The 20167-nt window shown below is 51.9% G+C and overlaps 2 protein-coding genes across 12 annotated transcripts in view; both read left to right on the top strand.

Moving 5' to 3' along the window:
* BTRC (beta-transducin repeat containing E3 ubiquitin protein ligase) overlaps positions 1 to 6747 on the top strand; it is a 119127-nt gene extending 112380 nt beyond the window's left edge. For 10 of the 11 annotated variants that reach the window (XM_050976038.1, XM_050976035.1, XM_050976034.1 and 7 more), the window contains one exon: positions 947 to 6747. The gene's annotated coding sequence lies outside the window, so the exon portion shown is untranslated. Of the gene's footprint in view, positions 1 to 116; positions 910 to 946 lie in introns of those variants that run through there. The other variant, XM_018910674.3, reaches the window with a different exon arrangement.
* Positions 6748 to 12146: 5399 nt separating this feature from the next.
* LOC103814146 (solute carrier family 2, facilitated glucose transporter member 5-like) lies at positions 12147 to 19893 on the top strand. The gene is given in 13 exon segments (XM_009087652.4): positions 12147 to 12216; positions 12219 to 12379; positions 13319 to 13417; positions 13871 to 14031; positions 14113 to 14237; positions 14478 to 14623; positions 14704 to 14836; positions 15183 to 15370; positions 15497 to 15607; positions 16768 to 16869; positions 17416 to 17491; positions 18998 to 19125; positions 19341 to 19893. Coding segments are annotated over 13 exon segments (1725 nt in total). The 5' UTR covers positions 12147 to 12161; the 3' UTR covers positions 19581 to 19893.
* The last annotated feature ends 274 nt before the right edge of the window (positions 19894 to 20167 follow it).

Below are 20167 nucleotides of genomic sequence, written 5' to 3'. Positions count from 1 at the left end.
GTTTGAATAACTGGCTGGGTTTAGCAGTGTTTGTCATCTTGGTTATACAGTAATTACAGTGTCCTGTAAAAGGACAGGAATTGTTCTGGTACCTTAGAATAGGGACTTTATTTTAGGATTTGTGACATGTGGTGCCTGTGACTCCCCCTGAAGAACTCCTCCTCCTCTGTCCATCATCATCAGTAATTAAATCAGTTATACTGCTGTCCAGAAGGAAGAAGGGTTTCTGCAGAGCGAGTAGAGCAGCTGCTGCCTAACAAGAGGATGCAGATGGCCTGACCCTGGGCAGTTGTCACCAGGCAGGAGGGTTTTGCCAAGAACCTCCCTCTGAAGTGATGACCATTCTCCTCACTCTGCAGCAAGCTGATTCAAGATTACAGTTTGGCTAGGGGAGGAGACACTGAGGCACATGCACAAGCCCAGGCAAATTAAATCGAGATGCAACAATGTGCAAAATAATTTATGGATAGGGCCTAGCCCTTGTTCTCTCTTGCATGGCATGGATGTTAAATTATTCATATCAGAGCCTGGTTGGTTTGCTCATCACCTTTTGTCATGGCCAGCACAGTTTGGGGAGTACAAAATATTTCATATTTTTGGGTCAGCTGTAGAGTGAATTTGATGCATATGAGTGAAGTGGCATAACATGATTGCCTGTGTGGGTGGGTACATGCACAATTACTGTTAATAGCAGTAAACATAAGAGAGAAGAATGGCAGAAGAGCTGACAGGCTTCTGCAAAGGGGTGTCCACAGTGACATTTTCCCATGAAAGTGCTCTGTCATGGGACACATCCCATATTCTGTTTGGTAACTGTACAGTGATGCTCTGGACCTGTCAGATCTTGATTTTCTCAAACACTCTGGTCAATCAGATGCTATTTTAAATCATTAAAAGGCTTAATATGAATGGGGTTTGTTTGGTTTGTTCTGTGTTTTGTTCCCAGGACTCATTTAAGCTGCAGTATTTAAATGCCAGGACAAAAGAACTATCCACGTAACCAATACTTGCTGAAGAGAGAGGCTCTCAGACTTGTTTCTGGAACAAAGTTGGCATGCGGTTGATCTCAGACAGGGTCTACTCAGCGCGGCTGACTGCTAAAGTGCTGCTATATCAGAAGATGACTTTTATCTTTCATGAACAGTTAACATTTTTAAACCTTCCCATCCCTTTCTTCCCTCATTGCCCTCTTCATGTTCACTCTTCCCTTTACCCCATTTGATTCCCCTCCAAGCCCAGTCACCAATGTCCTATGAATATATTTAAGATGTCGCCAGAATGTGTTGCTTTGCTGTTAAGCAGAAGACTTACAGCCACAGTGCATCCTGCTGAGAGTCACTTCAGGCTGGGAGGTTGGGTGGTTGGTTGGTTGGGGAGGCTGCTACTCTCAGGCTGAAATCAATATCCATTGCTAGGCCTTTGAAAAAGCATTCAGCTCTGAAGAGCAGCAGAAACACTTATAACAGCCAGACCATCATCCCCCCAACCCCAGCTTCCCTGCGGCTTTTGGCTGTTCTAACTGCAGACTTATTTTTTGTGGAGAGAGGACCCTTGAAATTTGACTATTATGAGCCAAATCCATCTCTTTCCTCTCCTGCCTGCTATGCTAACTCTTTGGAAGCTGGATGTGTATTGTAGTCTCCCCTTAACATCGGCTTTGCTGGGGAATGCTAGTCAATGAAAAGTTAAACTTTCTCCTGCCAAAGTCCCAAGCATGATGAACTGGGGCTGAGATCCTGTCCACCCCCACTCCAGGTGAACTATTGGCCCAGGACAGTATTTCACTAGCAAAGGGATTGTCTGTACCATCTTCCTACTGCTGTTCTCCCTGAAGACAGTATGTTGCTGATGGCTTATGGATCATTCTGGAGAAAGTTTGAGGCTGGGCTAAGAAGGAAAGCTGGACATTGCTCCTATCTGTCCATTCCTTCTCCCTCAGAGAGGCTGTAGATGGGTACTGGAAGAGGGAGCTGTTAAAAATTTCATGGAGCTCTCAAGTGCCACCCTAGAGTGGACACACTACACAAACATTCTGGCCTCACTTGAATGAGCAAATGCACACCCTGGAGATGGTGGTTGAGTAAAATGAGTTGGCCATGAGGACAACCATTGCATTTAGCAATGACTCCAGGCCAGTTATGCAGAATTTTTGGGACTGGCTTTGCTAGAAGGGATTGAGTAGTTTTTGGTCTGCTTCTGTAACCTATGTACTGCCTTGCAGTTTAGGGACACAGGCTAATTAGTCCTTTTGCTGATAGCTGAGATGGGTCTTTGCTTTCTGGCTGAGACTTCTGCTAATTGTCATTGTTTAGAAGACAAAAATAGCCCTGAAGAGTAGGTACATGAGAAATAATTCTGCATGTCTGACCTAGACAGAGGTCTGGGGGTAAACAGCTCTCTTCACAGAGCTGGAACAAATTGCAGCTGGCCTGCATTTAGATTAGAAATGACTCTGTAAATCAGTCCCTGGCCATTCCAGGTTTAGGCCCAGATCTTCTGCTGTAGGTATGGAAAAATCTCCACTGCTTTAGTAGGGAGTTGCTCTAATCCCACAGTAGGAAATCAAGGTCCTTTGTCTATGGGCTGGAGAGCTGCCTGCTAACTGGCTTTAACACCCTCTGAACTTGGCAGATGGGATTTTTTAAATAAGTATTTCTCATCAACTTCACTTTACTGGGGAAGCTGTTGCATTGTTTCTAATTGCTTGGGATGTGCTTTTTCCACCAATGAAATCTAGTAAGGAGCTGGCCCAAGAGTCCCCAGAGAGCAGCCCAGAGGCTTGAATAATTTAGGTAATTGCTAGGACAGACAAGAAGGCAGTGGAGTTAGGGAGGAGGGCAAAGCTAGTTCTTGAGTAGTACCTAGTGCATTTCCTGAAGCCTGTGGGCAGCAGTGTCAAGCATCTCAGAGCATGTGATGACACTCCTCTTTTCTGTTTGAACTATTACTGTAAAAGAGTCAAACAGGTTAACAACTCTGCTCAGGTAACAGTGACAGAGTGCCTTACCTCTGCAGAGTCATAAATAAGTTCTGAGTCACAGTGTTTATCCACAACTAATTTTAAGTCCAGGAAGGCTGTTTTGGCTTTCAGGCAGCTCTACATATCATGAATACTGCAGTCCCAAAGCCAAAGTGGCAAGGGAGTAGAGAGAATCAAAGTTCACATCCCAAACTTTGTTGAATTCAAGTTCTGAGTCTTAATACTATTTTAAGAGTCTCTCTAAGTTCATGTACTACAAGGTCTGCAGCATAGCTGCATATCAGCAGGGGTTTATACAACCTTGGGTGAAGATTTAATAATTATTTTCCCTCAGTTTGGTCATCCTCTGTCTTTTCTATTTCTGTTACTGTAGAAAACAATGATCTGTTACTCCAGCTACTGAAGGCTGCAGAACTTCCTAATATTTTAATTGCATCTTTGTGGTCAACACCTTCAAGGATCTGATGTATTTTTGCTGGTTGAGAGAATTCGGGAGAACTGGCAGACTGGCTGGCCAAACACAAGAGATACCACCACTGCAAATTATCCTTGGTTGTCATAGCCCTGCTGCTCTATGCTGCTATTCTGTTGGGTCTTCAAGTGGTACCATACTTGGTACTCTGCTGTATAGAGCTCGTTAAGGTACATTTAGCAAGCAACTGCTGGAATCCATTTTTGGCACGTGGTAAGAAAGGTGTGTCACCCTCAGGAAGGGACTGTGTGTAGGTACTTCAGACAGGACTGCAGAAGGGTGAGGATTCCTACCCCACTCCCCAAGTTGTACAAATTTTCTGATGGCTAAGAAGGAAACTGAAGTTAACTGATCTAACTTGAACTTGAAACTGCCACAGCCTGACATTTGGTGGTGTTTATTGTGCACCCAGGGAGGACCAATCTGGTAAGTAGATCTCCCAATGTCAGAAGAAAGTGGCTTTTTCAAACTCCCTTCCCTTAGGATATGTGTGCATGTGTGTGTGAGTGTTCAAGAGTGCATGTGAGAGAGAGGTTTCAGCATGAACAGGGTGGATAATCCCTCAAACAGATTGGAGTAATTGCAGAGTTTATAATGAAAAGAACTAGAACATGCCTATAGAAAGGAGGTAAAAAAGGGCTGGAAGTGTCTGTGGGCTTTAAGTGTTGCACATTGCTTTGAAATGAAATACCTCTGCTGCTTAGAGATCGTCACTTCTCCCACAAGTAGGAAGCTCATGCTAGCCTTCCACCTTGGATTATGGGATGGAAAGTACTGGACATGTGGGACAATCTGTTGTGGCCACACCATCTCCTGCGTGTGACTCCTTTCCAATAGGGCACAGTTTAGCTGCAAATATTTCTCATCCTCAGAGGAACACAGCTTGCTTTCAAATATGCAAATAGAAAATGGCATGAAGGAGATTGCAGTGAGAAAACTTCTACAGATGTCTCCTCTGGAGCAGCTCCCTCTGCTCCCTGTTAACATTCAAGGACAGACACATCCACTGTTGGAATGGAAGGATTCAGGTGACAAGTTGAGAAGTCTGTGATCATCAGAAACATTGAAATGCTTTACACTTGTTTCTAAACTGGAAGCTGACTTGGACCACCATGCTCTACCTACCCGCCTCCTGCTCCAAAGGATCCTTTTTCTTGGGTTTTTTTTTTTGTTGTTTTTTTTTTTTTTAACACTGAAAAAGCTGGAGAGTATCATGCATATTTCTCCACTCCCAGGTATATGTATCTGCCCCTTCCACATGTCCCTTCTTCAGTCTGAGCAGAGCTCCAGGCTTGGTTCTGAGTTTTTTGGCATCCCACCTCCATTGGGAAGCACCTCTCTAGATTGGGCTCTTGCCTAACTTTGTTAGCTTTCTTTAACATGATTTTGTATCTGCCTTTTGTGGCTTATTATTCCTTAATTCACTGGGGAAGGGCAATATTTGCATTTAATAAATCACAAATACTAGCAGCTCTCCTTTGCTAGAGAAGGGAACAAGAAGGAATGTCCAGCCTTCCTACTGCAGGCTTGCTCTTAACTGTGGGAGGAAAAGGAGGAGATGACCCAAGTGATTGAAAAGTAGGCATATGTGGGGATGGAGATGGATCTCTACAGAAGTGGGGATGGTGCTGAAAACAGATCTTTTAGCTTGTGTGGTTGGCTGTGAAAAACTGAGGTTTTCCATGATCAGAAGTCATCAGGAGGTGATCAAGTAAGGCCTCCAACTGTTGAACTTGCCAGTTGATGCCCCTTTTAGGATGCAGTGGAGACAGAAGGAGAAAGGGATGATATAAACTATGCTTGCCAAGAGAAGAAGGAGTTTTGCCAGGGTCTCCAAGTGGCATGCATGATGCATTTGACATGCTGAGCTTTGCCCTACTGTTCCCCCCAAAATTATAAGCAGCAACTTCCCAGAAGGAGGGGGGAAACAGCAAGTGACCCAGGTGTCCTCAAAGGAGGTCTCCATATGAAATTTGTTTATCCTTCTGGGAACTGGATTGATTGGCATGAGGGGGTTACAGTCTTTCTGGCCCCACTTTTTATTCAGAGATGGGAGCAGCAGGTCCCTTGGGTGTGTTCCTTCTCCAAAATCCCAGTAATGGGTTGAGAGGAATGGCTGCCTGCTGAGACTGAGCATTTGGTTTCCCCTCCATTCTCCCCTTGCCTCATTTTTTTAAAAGATGAGGTGTAGCCAAACTACTGGGTAAAACTCCCAAAGCAAATCCCATGAGGGAGTCTTGGCACACTGCCAGAATCATCCTTAAATCCAGAATCATCCATGACCTGCCAGGTCATCCTTTGACTGGTCAGAAAACTCTTCCCATGACTTTGTGCTTGTTCCCAAAGATCGCTGGGCTTCCACATATCTTGTCCAGCAGATAACCCATGGGAGCTGGCAACACTGGTTGATCCTTGGCAATGTTAAGATAATACTCTCAAAATCAGAGGGATTCTGATGTACATGGATGTGCAGCAAGCCCTTTAGATACTATAGACAACTTCTAAATAAGTCCCTTTTTTTAATAGCCTATCACCCTAAGAGATACCTTGATTTCTGCTCAAGCAGGAGCCAAGTGCAGCTGTGGCCAGAAAATCAGCGTGAAATACAAGTCTTCATCACAGAGCAGCTGTGATTGTTCCTGCACAATGAACAGGTTTTTGCCTTCACAGGCAAAGTGTTTTAACCTCCTGGCACTGGAGCACTGGTTTACCTCTGAGCAAAACTCCACGTACAGGAGGCAGGTCAGTGGGCTGTTTGCAGTGGCTTTTACAAGGAGCTACCTATGAAAATGTTTGGACAATTCAGTATGAAAATCTGGAGCTGCTTGTGAGTGTAAAACTTTGCTTTGGCTACTTTGTCTTTATCATGCGAGGCACTGCAGGACTTAGCCTAGCCCCAGTTTTAGCATGGCAGAACAATAGTGTGGACCTCAGCAAAGTGTATTGTCCTGTTTCTTCCCGTCATTTTCCATCACTGCCTTTAGGAGAGCTGCATGCCAGCCAGGCCAGCCTGTGTTGCATCACTCCAGCCTGCTCTGGCTGGGGGGGCTGTGGAAGTGGGAGAGGTGAGAAAGAACATGGTTTCTCCAGAGTTTTCTGTTTGTTACTCTGCTATATTTGTTATCTGGATTCTTAAGTAATGAGTGCTTTGAATTTTGTGATTATGTTACGGTGATGTGTAGTTAATGTACTAATGTTCACTTGAGCTAGGATCATGGTAACAGTGTGGTTTGTTTTTTTTGGTTTTTTTTTAACTGTTCAGAAAATAACTTAAATACAAAGATTAAGCTGTGAATCTCTCCTGTTTTCCTTTTTGGGGAAAGATGCTGTCAAAATACCAATCCTGTATCTTCCTCAAACCATGTGTGTGGGTCACACTTCTGCTACACATGTACCATACGCAACATCTGCAGTGTGAACACCTGGCAGTGCTGGGGGTGAAAGGTGGACAGCTCTGCCCCAAGCCTGAGGTGGATGCAGCTTCACTGGACACAGAGTCTGCAGTAGCGAGTCCCACCTCAGAGCTGCTGCCCATTGACAAATGCAGCATAAAAGACTGCCCTGGCAGTCAGAAAAAAACCACTCACTCCTAAAACCACAGCATACTTTTTAATTAACACTCTCTCCATTTATAGGTAATGGCCTCTGGCTGGGGGAGATGAGTCTGCCCTGTGAGCCAGAGAGTGGATGTGACTGACAGAGAAGAGTTGGAGCCATCCTGCCCATTAAAAAAGTGTGGGGGAAAACCTGTAAAGACTTTGTGTTTTTCTGGGTACTGTTGCAAGATCCTGGTAGGAGAAGCACAAATTTGTTTTATAAGCTAATCAGAATCCTGCTGTTCAATAATGAGTGAGTAATTGACATATCACAGCACCACCACGCAGCTCCATGGCTGGGGATGCTTCCACGCTCACCGCTCGCCCAAATCAGAAGGCAAGCACCCTTGCCCTCAGAATACCTTCCTCTTAAAAGTGCTTCTTGGATAGCAGCCTTGGATCTTCCCATTTGACTTAACAGCCCCTTTTAAAACAAAGGCCACCGCAGTTTTAAGATCCTGACTCCAGGGGTGGTCAGAAAACAAACAAAGCCCTGCACTCCCGACATCTCTCTCCCTGCTGGCTCCATTCTTGGGAGCCAGCAGGGGACTGGAGATTGGGAAGGCTCCTGCTTTTCTCAAGTGCTGGGAGCAGGATTCTTGTCTCTTCCAATCTCCATCTCTCTTTCTGACAGAGTTCCCAGCAGCCCCGTGCTTTATTTGGCAAGGCTTTGGTATTTATATGTGTGTGTGTGTGTGCACACATATATAATAAATATTTTATATACGTACTTATATGTAATATATATATTTGCACCGCTTTAACCTTTTCTGTTCCCTCTCTGCTATTTCCTCCCATCCAATAATAGATTTGGAAGAGGAGTTGCAGTGACAGGCTACATCCATTGTTTTGGATTGGTCTGTAACAGAGAATGCAGCTTGATTTCAACAACCTGTGAGTGCCAGCACACACAAATGAGACCCCTTCCATACCCACAGTCCCAGTTGTCTGTGTGTACTCAAACAACACACATACTGCCTGCTCCCATGAGAAACAGGTTCTCTTTGTGGGTTATTTCTAGATGTTCCTTAGATAGTCCTTCCCCTTCTTCTCCTTGATGTTTAAAGATGAGAATCAGGGTCTTTATTCCAGATTTTTAGGACTAGGACAGTGCTGTCCTGCAGGGCATTAGCTGGAAAATTTCTCCCAGGAAATCTGGACCGGAATCCAAAAATCAAGTACTAAAGAGAGTCTTTGAGAAAGAAAAGCAATCTCAATTGTAAATTTCCACTGGAAAAGAATGAACAGCTTATCTTAAATAGATTCAGTGGTTAATTACCCTTTCTGTTTAAAAATGTGTGCCTTATTTCCACTTCAAATGAAGAAGGAAAGTAATGTTTGCCATAGCTTCAAATTAACAGCGTTTGATCAACCTACAGCTTTAAAATGAAATCTTCTCTTGTTTGGTGGTTTTTTATTGTTGTCTTATATACATGCTTTCAAGAGTATAGTAAGGTACTTTTTGGAAAGGGGGAATTGGCCAGCATAGATTAGCTAGGCTAGAAAGAATGTAATTCTCACAATAACTGTTTAGGATGAATTTAGCAATTGGTGGTTTGAAGAGGATGATGAGCTCTCGGGAGAGGAGGCAGCGTGGCCACAGAAACAAAAGGCCCTGAGCAGACAGACGTGCTGTAATACTGCCATATATTTCTGTGGGTGAGCTGTCTGTCTGTCCTGGGAGTAAAGGCTGGCTGTGCCTGGCTCCAGCAGCGTCCTGGCCCCTTTTGTTCCAAGGCAGCGTGTGGCACAGCTTCCTGTGCAATGGCACACGTCAGTGCCCAGGATGTAGAAATGATTTAATGTTTTGAATCATGAGATGGAAATAAGGAGGGAATAATAAGATGGAATAAGAATAATTTTTAAAAAAGGAAAACTAAGCTGCTGCATGCACTCTCCCATGCAGTGGGCTGCAGCCATTAGCGATCTCAGCCCGACCCCTTTGCCAGCTGACCCATGCCCAGCAGTGCATATCTGTGAGCACCAGCCACTTTGCTTTACCCTAAAAGAGCTTAGACCATATTCATTATATCCCCAAGAAAGATATTCTTTGTTTCACATCCATGTTACCTTCCCATCCTGAGCTTTCTCTCCAAAATTATTTGCTGACATGCACCTGGCTGGTAGGAGCTGCTAGAAATCTCCAAACCCACAGAGAGGTTGCTGAGCTGTGAGGCTGATCAGCCTCACCACTGAAGAGGATAAGGAATATGACCAGGGACACCTGGGCTGGAAAAGTCTCACCTGTCCAGGTAAATAGCCTTCTTGCAGATGGAGAACAGTCAGATGGGCTTTCCAATGCAACGAGGCAGGCACGGCAGCCTGAGCAGGGCTTTCACTGGGGACAGCACTGATTTCCTTGTGGAGACCACTGTGGTTTGAAGAAACTCAAGCCCCTGGTTAACATCACATAGCTGATGTGTCCAAAACTCCCTGTGCCACGCCCCAAGCACTCTGCTGGCATTTACCAAGGTGGATCAAGGAAGGCTTCTCCAAGGGGCGGTAAGGTGGGGAGGCTGCCAGACCATTTCTGTTTCTGCAGTGTCAATTCCCAAAGGGCAGCTCTGGCAAACTGCTCTGACCTTCGGAGCGGGGCCGATGTATGTGAGCAGCTCTGCCTACCCAGCCCGTGCTGCCCAGTTCCTCTCCTCCAGCACAGGCAAAGGGGTCAGTGGCTGCTAAGCTATGCATCCTTTTGCCTTTGCATAAGCTGCTTATTGCTTCCTCGTGGAATTTATCTAGTTTGGACTAGATGGTGCTGGGCAAACCTCTAGAACCAGCACTGGGACCACATCCTTTCCAAGGGATTTCTATCTCATCTTGAAAAAGGGGACAGACCTCCCAGTGGGGAGCTGTCAGCTCAGGGGAAGTCCTCAGGTATTCCAACTGCTTCTCCATCCTTGTGACCTCAGCAAATGCCATCACTCTGCAGGATGTGTGCTGGGACAAGCTACACCTGCTGCTCTGCCTCTGCCGGTTCTCATGGGTTTCTCTGTGTGCCTCAGGCAGTGTGTCAGATGCCTTGAGGAAAGGAGCTATGTCAAGATCCCGTGACATGGAGTGCTGGGACACGACAAGAACAGCCCCAGTGCTGTGCCTGGAGTCTGGGGCAGGAGTGGGACAGGAGCTCTGGGAGTGACGACGGGTGGGGATCAGGGTGGTTTATGGGCTCACAGCCACTTTCCCAGCTACAGAGAATATTATAGCCAGGGATACCTTGCATGGAGGCAAGGGAGGAATGCCTGTAAAATGTGGAGACAAGCTCCCTTGCAGCTCAAAGCAGTGGCTGTTTCTCACCAGCCCTTGTCTATCGTGTGCCACTATCACCAGGTCAGGTCACAGGAGTGTCTCCAATTAACCCAGCCCTGGTGAGCCTTAATTGGCGCTCCAGGCTCTCCTCCTCCCCCTTCTTGCCCTTCTTGAGTTTCTCACCTCTACATCTGCTGCTGAGCCTCTGCTCCCAGCATCCCAGCCACTTCTGGGAACCGGTGACCATAACCCATATTTACTCCCTAAATAAAGGCAGCAGCCATCCCCTGCCTTGGAGCTGTGTCCTGAAGACGTCCCTGCTTGGTGCCTAGCATCAGGCTGTGTGGCAGGAGGAGGGGCCGTGGCTGTAGGGATGAGCAGGGGGCCCGGGCACAGGTATGGGCTTCAGTGCAGAGGAGCTGGGAAGTTCCAGGAGTGTTTTTTGGTAGGTACTTGCTGGGAGAGTACCAGAGAGGGGGAGAGATGGCTGCTGCTGTTTCCTCTTTCCAGTGCTCTTTCCAGAGACCACTGGATACATTTAACCCTCCACATGCTGCTCCCAGAGGTGAGCCATGTACCTGAATGACCAGAGTTGGAGCAGGCTGCAGGACACAGCATGGCCTGGCTCATCATCCTGTCCCAGGTCTACTGCTTTGCTTGGGGTGAGTCCTGGGCATGTTTAGGGCTGCCCTGCAGCACTGCAGGTGCTTTGGGCATGGCTGGGACCCACAAGCTGCATGTTCTCTTGCTGAGTCATCTCACCCATGGTTAGGTCCAATAAAATGGATCTTCGTCCTGCTGCTCTGGAAATGAACCAGGACCATCCTCTGAAGGACTGAGACTCCTGCAGGTCTCCCCCACTGCAGCACTGTCACCAAGGTCCCTGCAGCCACTCAGCAACACCTGCACAGAGGTAAAGGTGACGCCCTGATTTCTGATGTGAAGAAGGCAAGTCTGGGCAAGACACAGGAACTCTTGAGCAGGGGCCAACACTGGGAAAAATGAACACTGGCAGGCTGGCAAGGGCTGGTGGCTGGGGGAGAGGCCCGATGCTTTCAGGAAGAGCTGGAGGCTCATGTGCAGGGGGGAGACCAGAGCTGGAACATCCTCCGTGGGAGAATGTGGTGCCTGGACTCTCCCACAGCCCAGACAGCCCGGCTGGGGCTGGCACGGCAGGCCTAGGGGTGCCTGTGAGGCTCTCCCAGCTCCGCTCTGCTCTCCTGGCCCCGCGACACCGTCCTGAGTGGGGCCAGCCTGTCGGGACCTGTCCCTTTTAAGCCCTTGGAGCTGTTGCCAGCAGTGGCTTAGTGGGGTCCCCATCCTTTCAACTGGCTGTTCGGCAAATTAAGAGCTTGCTATTAGGCTGCTAATTAAAGGCACTTCATTAGCAGCAGGGGAGGCAACTCCTGGCCGCAGCAAAATTGGATTCCTCTGAGCTGCCATGAGCCGATTCTCTCCTCCCTGGGGCTGGGGGCTGTGTCCCTCCGTGTCCGGGGAAGGCAGCTGCCTCCAGTCATGGCTGTGGGCTACCAGCCTCCTTCCGAGCGCGGGGGATGGGGCACATCTACCCCCGGTGGGAGAGGGGCCGGAGGTGATCGGGGTGTTGGGTGATGTGGGGCCGCCCCCTCGCCGCCAGCCTCGGGGATGGTGCAGCGGTGCTGCCCCACTTACGGTTCCCGGGTCACTCCCGTTTAGAGGGGACGTGCGAGCGCTCTCAGAGGTGACCGAGCATCACGTCAGTGGTTCCGCTGCCCCCGGGCTGGACGGTAACCCCTCCGCGGGCTGAGCAGTCCGGAGGTGCTGTCCCTGCCCCCGGCGAGGGGAGAGGCTCCCGGACTCCTCCTCCGGCGCTCAGGCGCCTCCAATGAGCCCCGGGGGCGACCGGGCTGCCCTGCTCTGCCCGGCCCTGCCCTGCCTTCCCTCACCTCCTCCTTCTTCTATCTAAAAATGGGAGAGACCAGCCGGGCCGCCGAACTGGGGCTGCCTTCCTCCCCCTCTCCTCCTCCCTCCCCGCGCTCCGCCCGCAGCCTCTCGCCGCCGCTCGGGAAAGGGACCCCGCGGCCCGGCGGGGACATCACCGGGGTGAGCTCCCTGAGGGCCGGGAGGGCCGCCCCATCCCTGCCTCCCGTCTGCCCTACGGAGTCCCTGTCCCCCTCTAGCCCCTGGCCTGACACCCCTCGGCCTGACATCCCCCTCCTTTCTTTCCCAGCTTGGGATTCCTGGTGGGATTAGGGGGGATTTGCTGTGCGTGAGCCGGGAGCTTCTGGGTGCTACGAATCCGGCTACCGTGCGGGGGGCGTTGCGGGGAGGGTCGGCTGTGCAGCTGGGGAGCGGGGCTGCTCCAGGGGGACGCAGGCTCGTCCCATGTCCGCACCCTGCGGGAACGTTCGTCTCTCCGGACATTAATTGCAGCACCCGGGGCTGTCCCTGCGGGTTGGGGTGCTGTGAATGCTCCTGAGCACCCCGATCCTGGGCTGGGCTGGGTCAGAGCTGCAGGGTGGCTGTTCCCCCGCGGCCAGCGGCTCCCCGCAGTGAGGACCCCCAGGAGGAGCGGGAGGCAGAGTTGTTGGAGGGGGTGAGGGTTCAGGGCGTGGGTCCATGTGGTGTTTTAGGGGGCGCTGGGACCTTCCACGGGAGCATTTCAGTAGTGTTGGACCACTCACAGCAGCACCACTCAGCTGCTCCACTGAGGCAGGGGGATGGGTGTCCCTCCTTTTTCCACCTGCCCCCTTCCATCTGCTGCCTCTCCCAGCTAGGCAGGGGTGCCTAGGTTACCCAGGCTGGGTCACTACCACAGTAAAAAACCTCACACCTCAGCCACAAGACCAGCCACAAGGAAGCTGGATCAGCTGGGATGGGTGCTGGGCACTGGCATGAAGCAGTGCTCAACACAGGATTCCATTGCATTGGGGTCTTTGCTCTGGGCCAGGGTCATCCTTGATGGAAAAGGGGCAGTTCATGACACCTTGGCTCCTGGCTCTGCTAGCCAGGACTGTGCTGATCCTTCCTTCTCTTTCCCAGCATCTTACCTTCCCCCTGCTGTCTGTCACCCTTCTGGTATCCTTTGGCTCCTCCATGCTCTATGGCTACAACCTTGCTGTGGTGAACTCACCGGCAGAGGTAAGGGATGGGCAGCCTCTCTGGGAGCAGGGAAAACAGCTCTGCATCCCTCCCTTGGAGGGGGGAGGGACAGCTGTCCAGCAGCCCCACATCAAAACACTGGCATTTCCCTTGAGCTGTCACCCAGAGAGGAATGGCATGGGAAGGACATCAGAGTCCATTTTCGTGTACTCCAAACTGGTCCCCCCAGAAAGCAGGGCCTGGAAAGCTGGTCACAACCTCCCTGCTCCAGCTTGAGTGCTCTGGTATCTCTAAGCCATCCTTAGGTGTCCCAGGTGCTGAGACTTGCTGAGCAACCAGACCAGCACATCCCAGTCGTCCCCAAACCTGTTCTGCTCTGCATCTTCTTTAATTCTGTTAAACCCACAATATTGTCCCTATAGATCCTCTCTTCCCCCTGCCTTCCCCTTTCTGGCAACACATCTGGTGCCCGTGTGTGTCTCTGTCCTGCAGCATATAAAAGCTTTCTACAACGCCACGTGGTCCCAGCGGTTCGGGCATGGGCTGGGCCCTGCCCCCCTGACCCTCCTCTACGCCCTGACTGTCTCCATCTTCGCCCTGGGCGGATTGGGGGGCTCCCTGCTGGTGGGGGTGCTGGTGGAGCGCTACGGCAGGTAAGGGTGTCCCGCCAGGGACCAGGGTGGTCCGGAGGTGGGTGGGACTGGAGGAGCTGCCCTGCTGCTTGTGCCTGCCAGGAATGGGGCTCTGAGCCGCAGCGCTCTCCTCGTCCTCCTGGCCAGCGGCTTCATGGGCTTCAGCCGGGAGCTGGGATCCCCCGAGATGGTGATCATCGGCCGCTCCATCACAGGGATCCACTCAGGTGGGTGCTCCTTGGGCTGTGCACAGCCCCTTCCTCATGGCTCAGTCCCCTACAGCCATTCCTAGGGGGATGGAGAAGGCTTTGTATTCCCCACAGGCTCTGTGGAGGGATTCACTGGTACAGCCAGGCCACCTCCAACGCCATGGGGTCCCCACTGTGTATGATGCTGGACATGGGAGGAGATGGACCTAGAGTCTGGCTTCTCCCCACTGCCATCCCAGTCCCTCCTGTGCCCCCCAGGTATCTGTCTCAGTGTGGTGCCCCTCTACCTGGGAGAAATCGCTCCCAAGAACCTGCGGGGATTCCTGGGCCTCATGCCCAGCATCTTCATCTGCCTGGGGGTTTTCTCTGCCCAGGTCCTGGGCCTGCCAGAACTGCTGGGCAAGGTGAGCACAGTACCCCAGCCCACACATGCTGGACACTGCTCTGCTCTCTCCATGACACATCCCATTTCCACTCCTCCCAGGACAGGTTCTGGCCCCTTTTCTTGTCAGTGGTGGTTGTTCCTGCCTCCCTCCAGCTCCTGCTGCTGCACTGCTTCCCTGAGAGCCCTCGGTACCTGCTGATAGAGAGAAACGATGTCTGTGGGGCCACCAAAGGTGAGGGGATATCCTTGGGGAGATTGGCTCTGGAAGGTGCTGGGTGCTTCTACAAGGTCTTCCAAGACCAAGGTGCTTCCTTATGACATTCTTGCATGTCCAAACCTGACAGCCCAATGCAATCCTGATGGTTCAGCCCTTCTGTCTGACCTGGTTGTGCCACAGCATTTCCATGGTGCCCAGCACTGTGGTGTGAGGCTTTTCCCCATTTGCTATGGGTGCTGAGCCCCACATGGGGCTGCTGGGGAGGCTGGGCTAGGGTAGAGCCAAGCCCTTATCTGGTGCCATACCTGTGAGCATCCGCCCTGTGCTGGGGACACATGTCCATGTCCCGCTCTCCCCACAGCACTGCACCGGTTCCTGGGGAGTCCCGATGTGCAGGATGTGATCGAGGAGATGAAGGAGGAGCAGCGGTCGCTCTCCTCCATGGAGATGGTGTCCGTCTGGCAGCTGCTGCGGGAGCGCTCGGTGCGCTGGCAGACGCTCTCGGTGGCGGTGCTGAACGCCGGCATGCAGCTCTCAGGCATCGATGCCGTAAGCCCCACGTGGTCCTCGCCCCGGGACACAGCTGGGCACACTCTGAGCTGAGACCTGGCAGGGCATTTCCCCGAGTGCCCCGTGGCTCCATCCCCCAGCTCACGCTGTGTCCCCTCCTCGCAGATCTGGTTTTACACCAACACCATCTTCGAGAACGCCGGGATCCCCGTGTCCCAGATCCCCTACACCACCATGGGCACCGGTGCCATTGAGGTCATTGCCGGGCTGATCGGGGTGAGTGAGGGACAGACAGATGGACAAAGCCTCTCCATGCCAGAGCCCTCTTGGCAGCTCCCAGCACCATTAAAGGAGGGGACAGAGTGGACCCCCAAATATCATCTGTGCCACGGCACAGCCCCTTTTCTGGGGAGCAAAGGATTTGGCATGGAAATGGGGATGGGAGATGGGATAAGACAGGCTCAATTTAGGAGTGGTGAGATAATTTTAGGGTGCAGGGAGATTGGGTAGAGATGGCAGGCAAAGAGAAAGTTGGAGATGATGGAGGGGACTAGGAGTTTCTTCTGGCTCTCGCTTTCATTGTCCCTCTGTTAGCAGAGTCACATGTCCCCATTTCCCCCCGCCCCCAGCCAAGCACTGGCCTGGCCCCAGGCTAGCAGCCCTGGCCCCCCCCAGCCAGCCCTCATTTAGCTGGAGAGTTAGCACTGGGCCAGGCAGATTTATGGCCCTTGTCCCATCTGCAAGTGTCACCCAGGGCCAGCCCAAGCCACCCGGCACTAAATCCACTCCCTGACAATTACAGAGATGGATGGGGCTGGCTGCTCCCAGAAAAGAGGGAATGAGTGGGGGACTGCTCCTCGCTTTCATAGCCCAATCCAGAGCAGAGTGGGGTCCCCTGCCTCTCTGAAGGGTACCCCTACTCCCCTCCCCTTTCTGTGGGGGTGTCCCAGCCCCCCAGAAGTCACCCAGCGCTGAGCCAGATTGCTTGGGAGCAGCTCCACAAATGGCCCCTGATGGACATGCTGAGATTGGTTATAAAATTACAGGCATTTGTTCTGCTGTCAATACCCTGCCTGCTCCCACTGCTGCTGCGCTGCCTGCCCACACCCTGCTGTGCCCACTGCCCCAGAAACACCCCATTCCCCAGCACCTCTGCCTGGCGCTGATGCCAATGTGGCTTGCAGGTCGCCCCAGCCAACCCCAACCCTACACCCTCACCCCTGCTCTGTGGGACCCATCTCCTGCCCCATGCATGCTCACCCCTGGCACTTTCCATGCCCCAGCCCCAACCCTGGAACTCTGAGCTGGGGCTGCCCTCGATTCCCAGATGCCACCAGGAGTGTCCTCCCACCTACAGCTGGATCTGGGGTTCAGGGCTGGTCCCATCCACCCTGGAGCTGCCCAGCACCCCATCAGTCTCTGCTGTCTCTTGGCAGTGCTTCACCATTGAGAGGGTGGGCCGGCGGCCCCTCATCATCACCGGCTTCTGTGCCATGGGTGTCTGCTCGGCTGGCATCACCATCTCCCTGCTGCTGCAGGTAGGGCCTGGCCACTGCCCCCCCCGGGCCGTTATCTGGGGCTCAGTGGTGGAGGGATGGGTAGAGTCCTGTGGGAAGGAGCGTGCATGGAAATGAAAGGTGAGCTGGCTCTTCCAAGTTATGTTTTCCCTTCAAAGTTAAAGAGAAGGTAAATTTAGCACCAAGAACAATATCAAAAAAAAGAAAATACAAATCCATATGAGAAAAATCCTGCTGCTTCTGGTAGCTTTTTTCCAGAAATAGTTGTTCCCAGGGAGGCAGATGTGAAATGCCAAGGCAGGTGAAGGGTCCTTCTCCTGCTGTCTGCTTCCAGAGGATGCTCCCGTGGCTCTGGGGATTCTGCACCATCACGAGATTGGCTGAGGCTGACCCTCACCAGCTTTGCCCCAAACCAATGTCTGCATCTTACCAATGTGTCCTGTGTGGCCACTGTCCCCAGGAGCCCCCACCAAGTCGAGGCCAGGCCTGAAGCAGTGTCCAAGGGGTGCTGGGTGTGGAGCTCAGGGCCAGCCCCAGCAGCCTCCCCAGCCCAGTGTCCCCTCACAGGCCACCCTGCCCTGGATGCGCTACGTCAGCGTGGTCTGCGTGGTCGGCATCATCGCTGGCTTCTGCATGGGACCAGGTGGGTCTGGGGCTGTGGGAGTGCTGGGCTGGGAGTGGGGGCTCCAGAAGACCAGCAGGGTTTGCAGGCAGGTGACAAGAGCTGAGCCTTGGCCCCGTCCCCGTGGTCCAGCCCTGGTTTATGATGCTGTACCTCCAAATGAAAGCCCACCACAAACCCCTCCAGCCCCACACATCCCCAGGGCACACTCTACCCCCTCCTGCTGGGCCATACTCCAGGAGGAAGCAGAGTGAAAGCCCTGGCAGCCTTCCCCAGACCTCTGTGGAGGTGTCACCACTCCTATCACAGTGCAGCTGGTGCGAATCATCCTGCCCCTCATGGAGTGCAGGCTCCAACAGCCAGGAGTGAAACCTGGACTGGTTTACCCAGTTGATGTATTAGCAGAGCTCTTAACAGATCTATAATTCATCCTCAGCCCAGACTTTATTCACTGTAATTACATCTTTAATTAGGACTTTAATGGCTCATTGTTCACAAACAATGATGAATAGGAGTTTTAAAACAAAAAAAATATATATCTCTGTTCTGGGCGAGCTGTGAGTAAGAGTCCGTCAGGGGCCCCACTCCTCCCTCACCTCTTACACTTGGTTTTTGGTTCATCTTTTCTTTGCATTTATAAAGAGGTCCAGTCAGCCCTGTTTCAGGCAGCTGGGACCCCAAGCATGGCACTATGTCAAAAACAATCCCTTGCCAGATTCCTGCGTGTCTTGGAAGGTACTCTGGGCCATGGATCCTGCCCCCCAACACAGGGACAGTCCTGGGACCCAGGACTTCTGACTCAGTGACACTTGGCTGGAGAGGCTAAGTCCTTCTAGAAGAAATAGCTTCACCCTGTGTCCAGTTTTCAGATCACTTACAAGTTGACTTGGGAAACACTTCCATACATTTTGGGTTTTTTCACTCTGCATGGGAAAAGCAGATTGGAAAATGGCATTTCTGTGTCCTGTGTGAGATTCTGATGCTCAGAAAAGTGGTTGCTTCTTTCCTCCCTGAATCAGCCACAGTGGCAACAGAAGCTGATTGATAAAAGGAAGTTTTTTAAATTGTTTTAATCAAGGGAGTCTGGAAAGGGCATTATGGAGGGAAAAATCCAGGAAGATGTTTCTCTATGCCTGTGATCTCCATGAGATTTAATATCTCAGCATTTAGAAACATTTTTGGAAAATGAGGATCCACATGAAATTTTCCACCTTTATTTTGACTCAGTCTGAAACTTTCCAGTCACGCAGCTTGGGGAACTGGCACCCAGCAATGTGCCAGTGTGGTGTGTCAGGGGGACATCACATCACCCCCCACAAGACAAATCCCAAGGGAGACCAAGCGTAGGACACTGCTCCACCACACTCCCTGTCTCCTCCAGCTCTCCCAGCACCCCCAGTTTGAACCATGAGCCTTGCTGGGCTCCAGCCCTTTGGCCACAGGACTGAGGTGGGCAGAACCTCAGACCCCAGGGGTACCTGAGTCACCCCGTCCTCCATACCCTTGATGTGTCCCCTCCCTCTGTAGCTGGTGTCCCCTTCCTGATGACAGCTGAGCTCTTCACGCAGTCACACCGCCCGGCTGCCTACATTGTGGGGGGCTCTCTCAACTGGCTCTGCAACTTCACCATCGGCCTAATCTTCCCCTTCCTGCAGGTACAGTTCAGAGGGGCCCTGGGAGATGGAGGGAACGGACACAGCCCTGCTGCTCTCCCAGGATGGGGTGCCAGGGCAGGGATGCCTGTGCACTTGGCTCAGCTCAGTGCTGGACAGAGCCAGCCCAGGGCAGGGGGATGGGAGGGGGCACTGTCTCGTGCCATGCCCAGTTTGGGAGTGCCTGGCTCTCTGCCTCATCCTGGTCTTGTCCCCAGATGTCAGCCGGTGCCTTTTGCTACCTGGTTTTCTGTGGTGTCTGCCTGCTGGTGGCCCTGTACGTCTACCTTGTCATCCCTGAGACCAAGAACAAAACCTTCATGGAGATCAGCCACATCTTCGCCACGCGCCGCTCCGTGCTCTCTGTGCCAGCCCACCTCATTGGCATGATGAAGCTCGATGGCTATGGGACTTTGGAGAGCAGCTCCCTGGAGGGCTCAGGCTCCAGCCTGCCCTGATCTGAGTGGGCTGGCGGCATGGGGATGGTGGAGGAGGCTCGGGGCTGGGGAAGGATGTGGGGGCCAATTTGTTCCAACCTGGTCATCTCTGGGTCTCCCAGGACATCTCTCTGTGGCACAGTCTGGGTCCAGGATGAGCCCCATTGATGCACAGAGGTTGCACTGACTGCTGGGCATGATCCCCATGCTAGAAGAGATGGTCCCACAGAGACAAGGGGACCTCCTGAAGCAGGGGGTTCTCATTGCTCCTGGCTGTGGGGCCTTGGCAAGGGCTTCTGGCATGAGCTGTTTAATAAAGAGCATTGCCACCAGAGCCAGTGTTTGGCAAGTTTACCCTGGAGTGGCAGCAAGCAGGAATGTGCTGGAATGGGCAGGTGCTTCTCCAACATCAGGGAAGAGCAGAATGGAAAGAGGGGCTTGTCGTCCTCCTCCCTGTGACTGGCTGGAAAGGTCAAAGTCACCCCACATTTTCTAGGAAGGGTGGTCAGGATGGTTCCCAGGCTCTTGCAACTTACCCCAAGTTGGTCATGCTAAGCTGGAGGCTGTTGCAGAAGGGACATGGAGCAACTCTGAGCTGGGGTGACTGC

Source organism: Serinus canaria, chromosome 6, assembly GCF_022539315.1.
Source record: "Serinus canaria isolate serCan28SL12 chromosome 6, serCan2020, whole genome shotgun sequence".
In the NCBI taxonomy this organism is placed as follows: domain Eukaryota; kingdom Metazoa; phylum Chordata; class Aves; order Passeriformes; family Fringillidae; genus Serinus; species Serinus canaria.
Note: the sequence above shows the minus strand (reverse complement) of the source record. Positions and strands in the feature narration are given on the sequence as shown.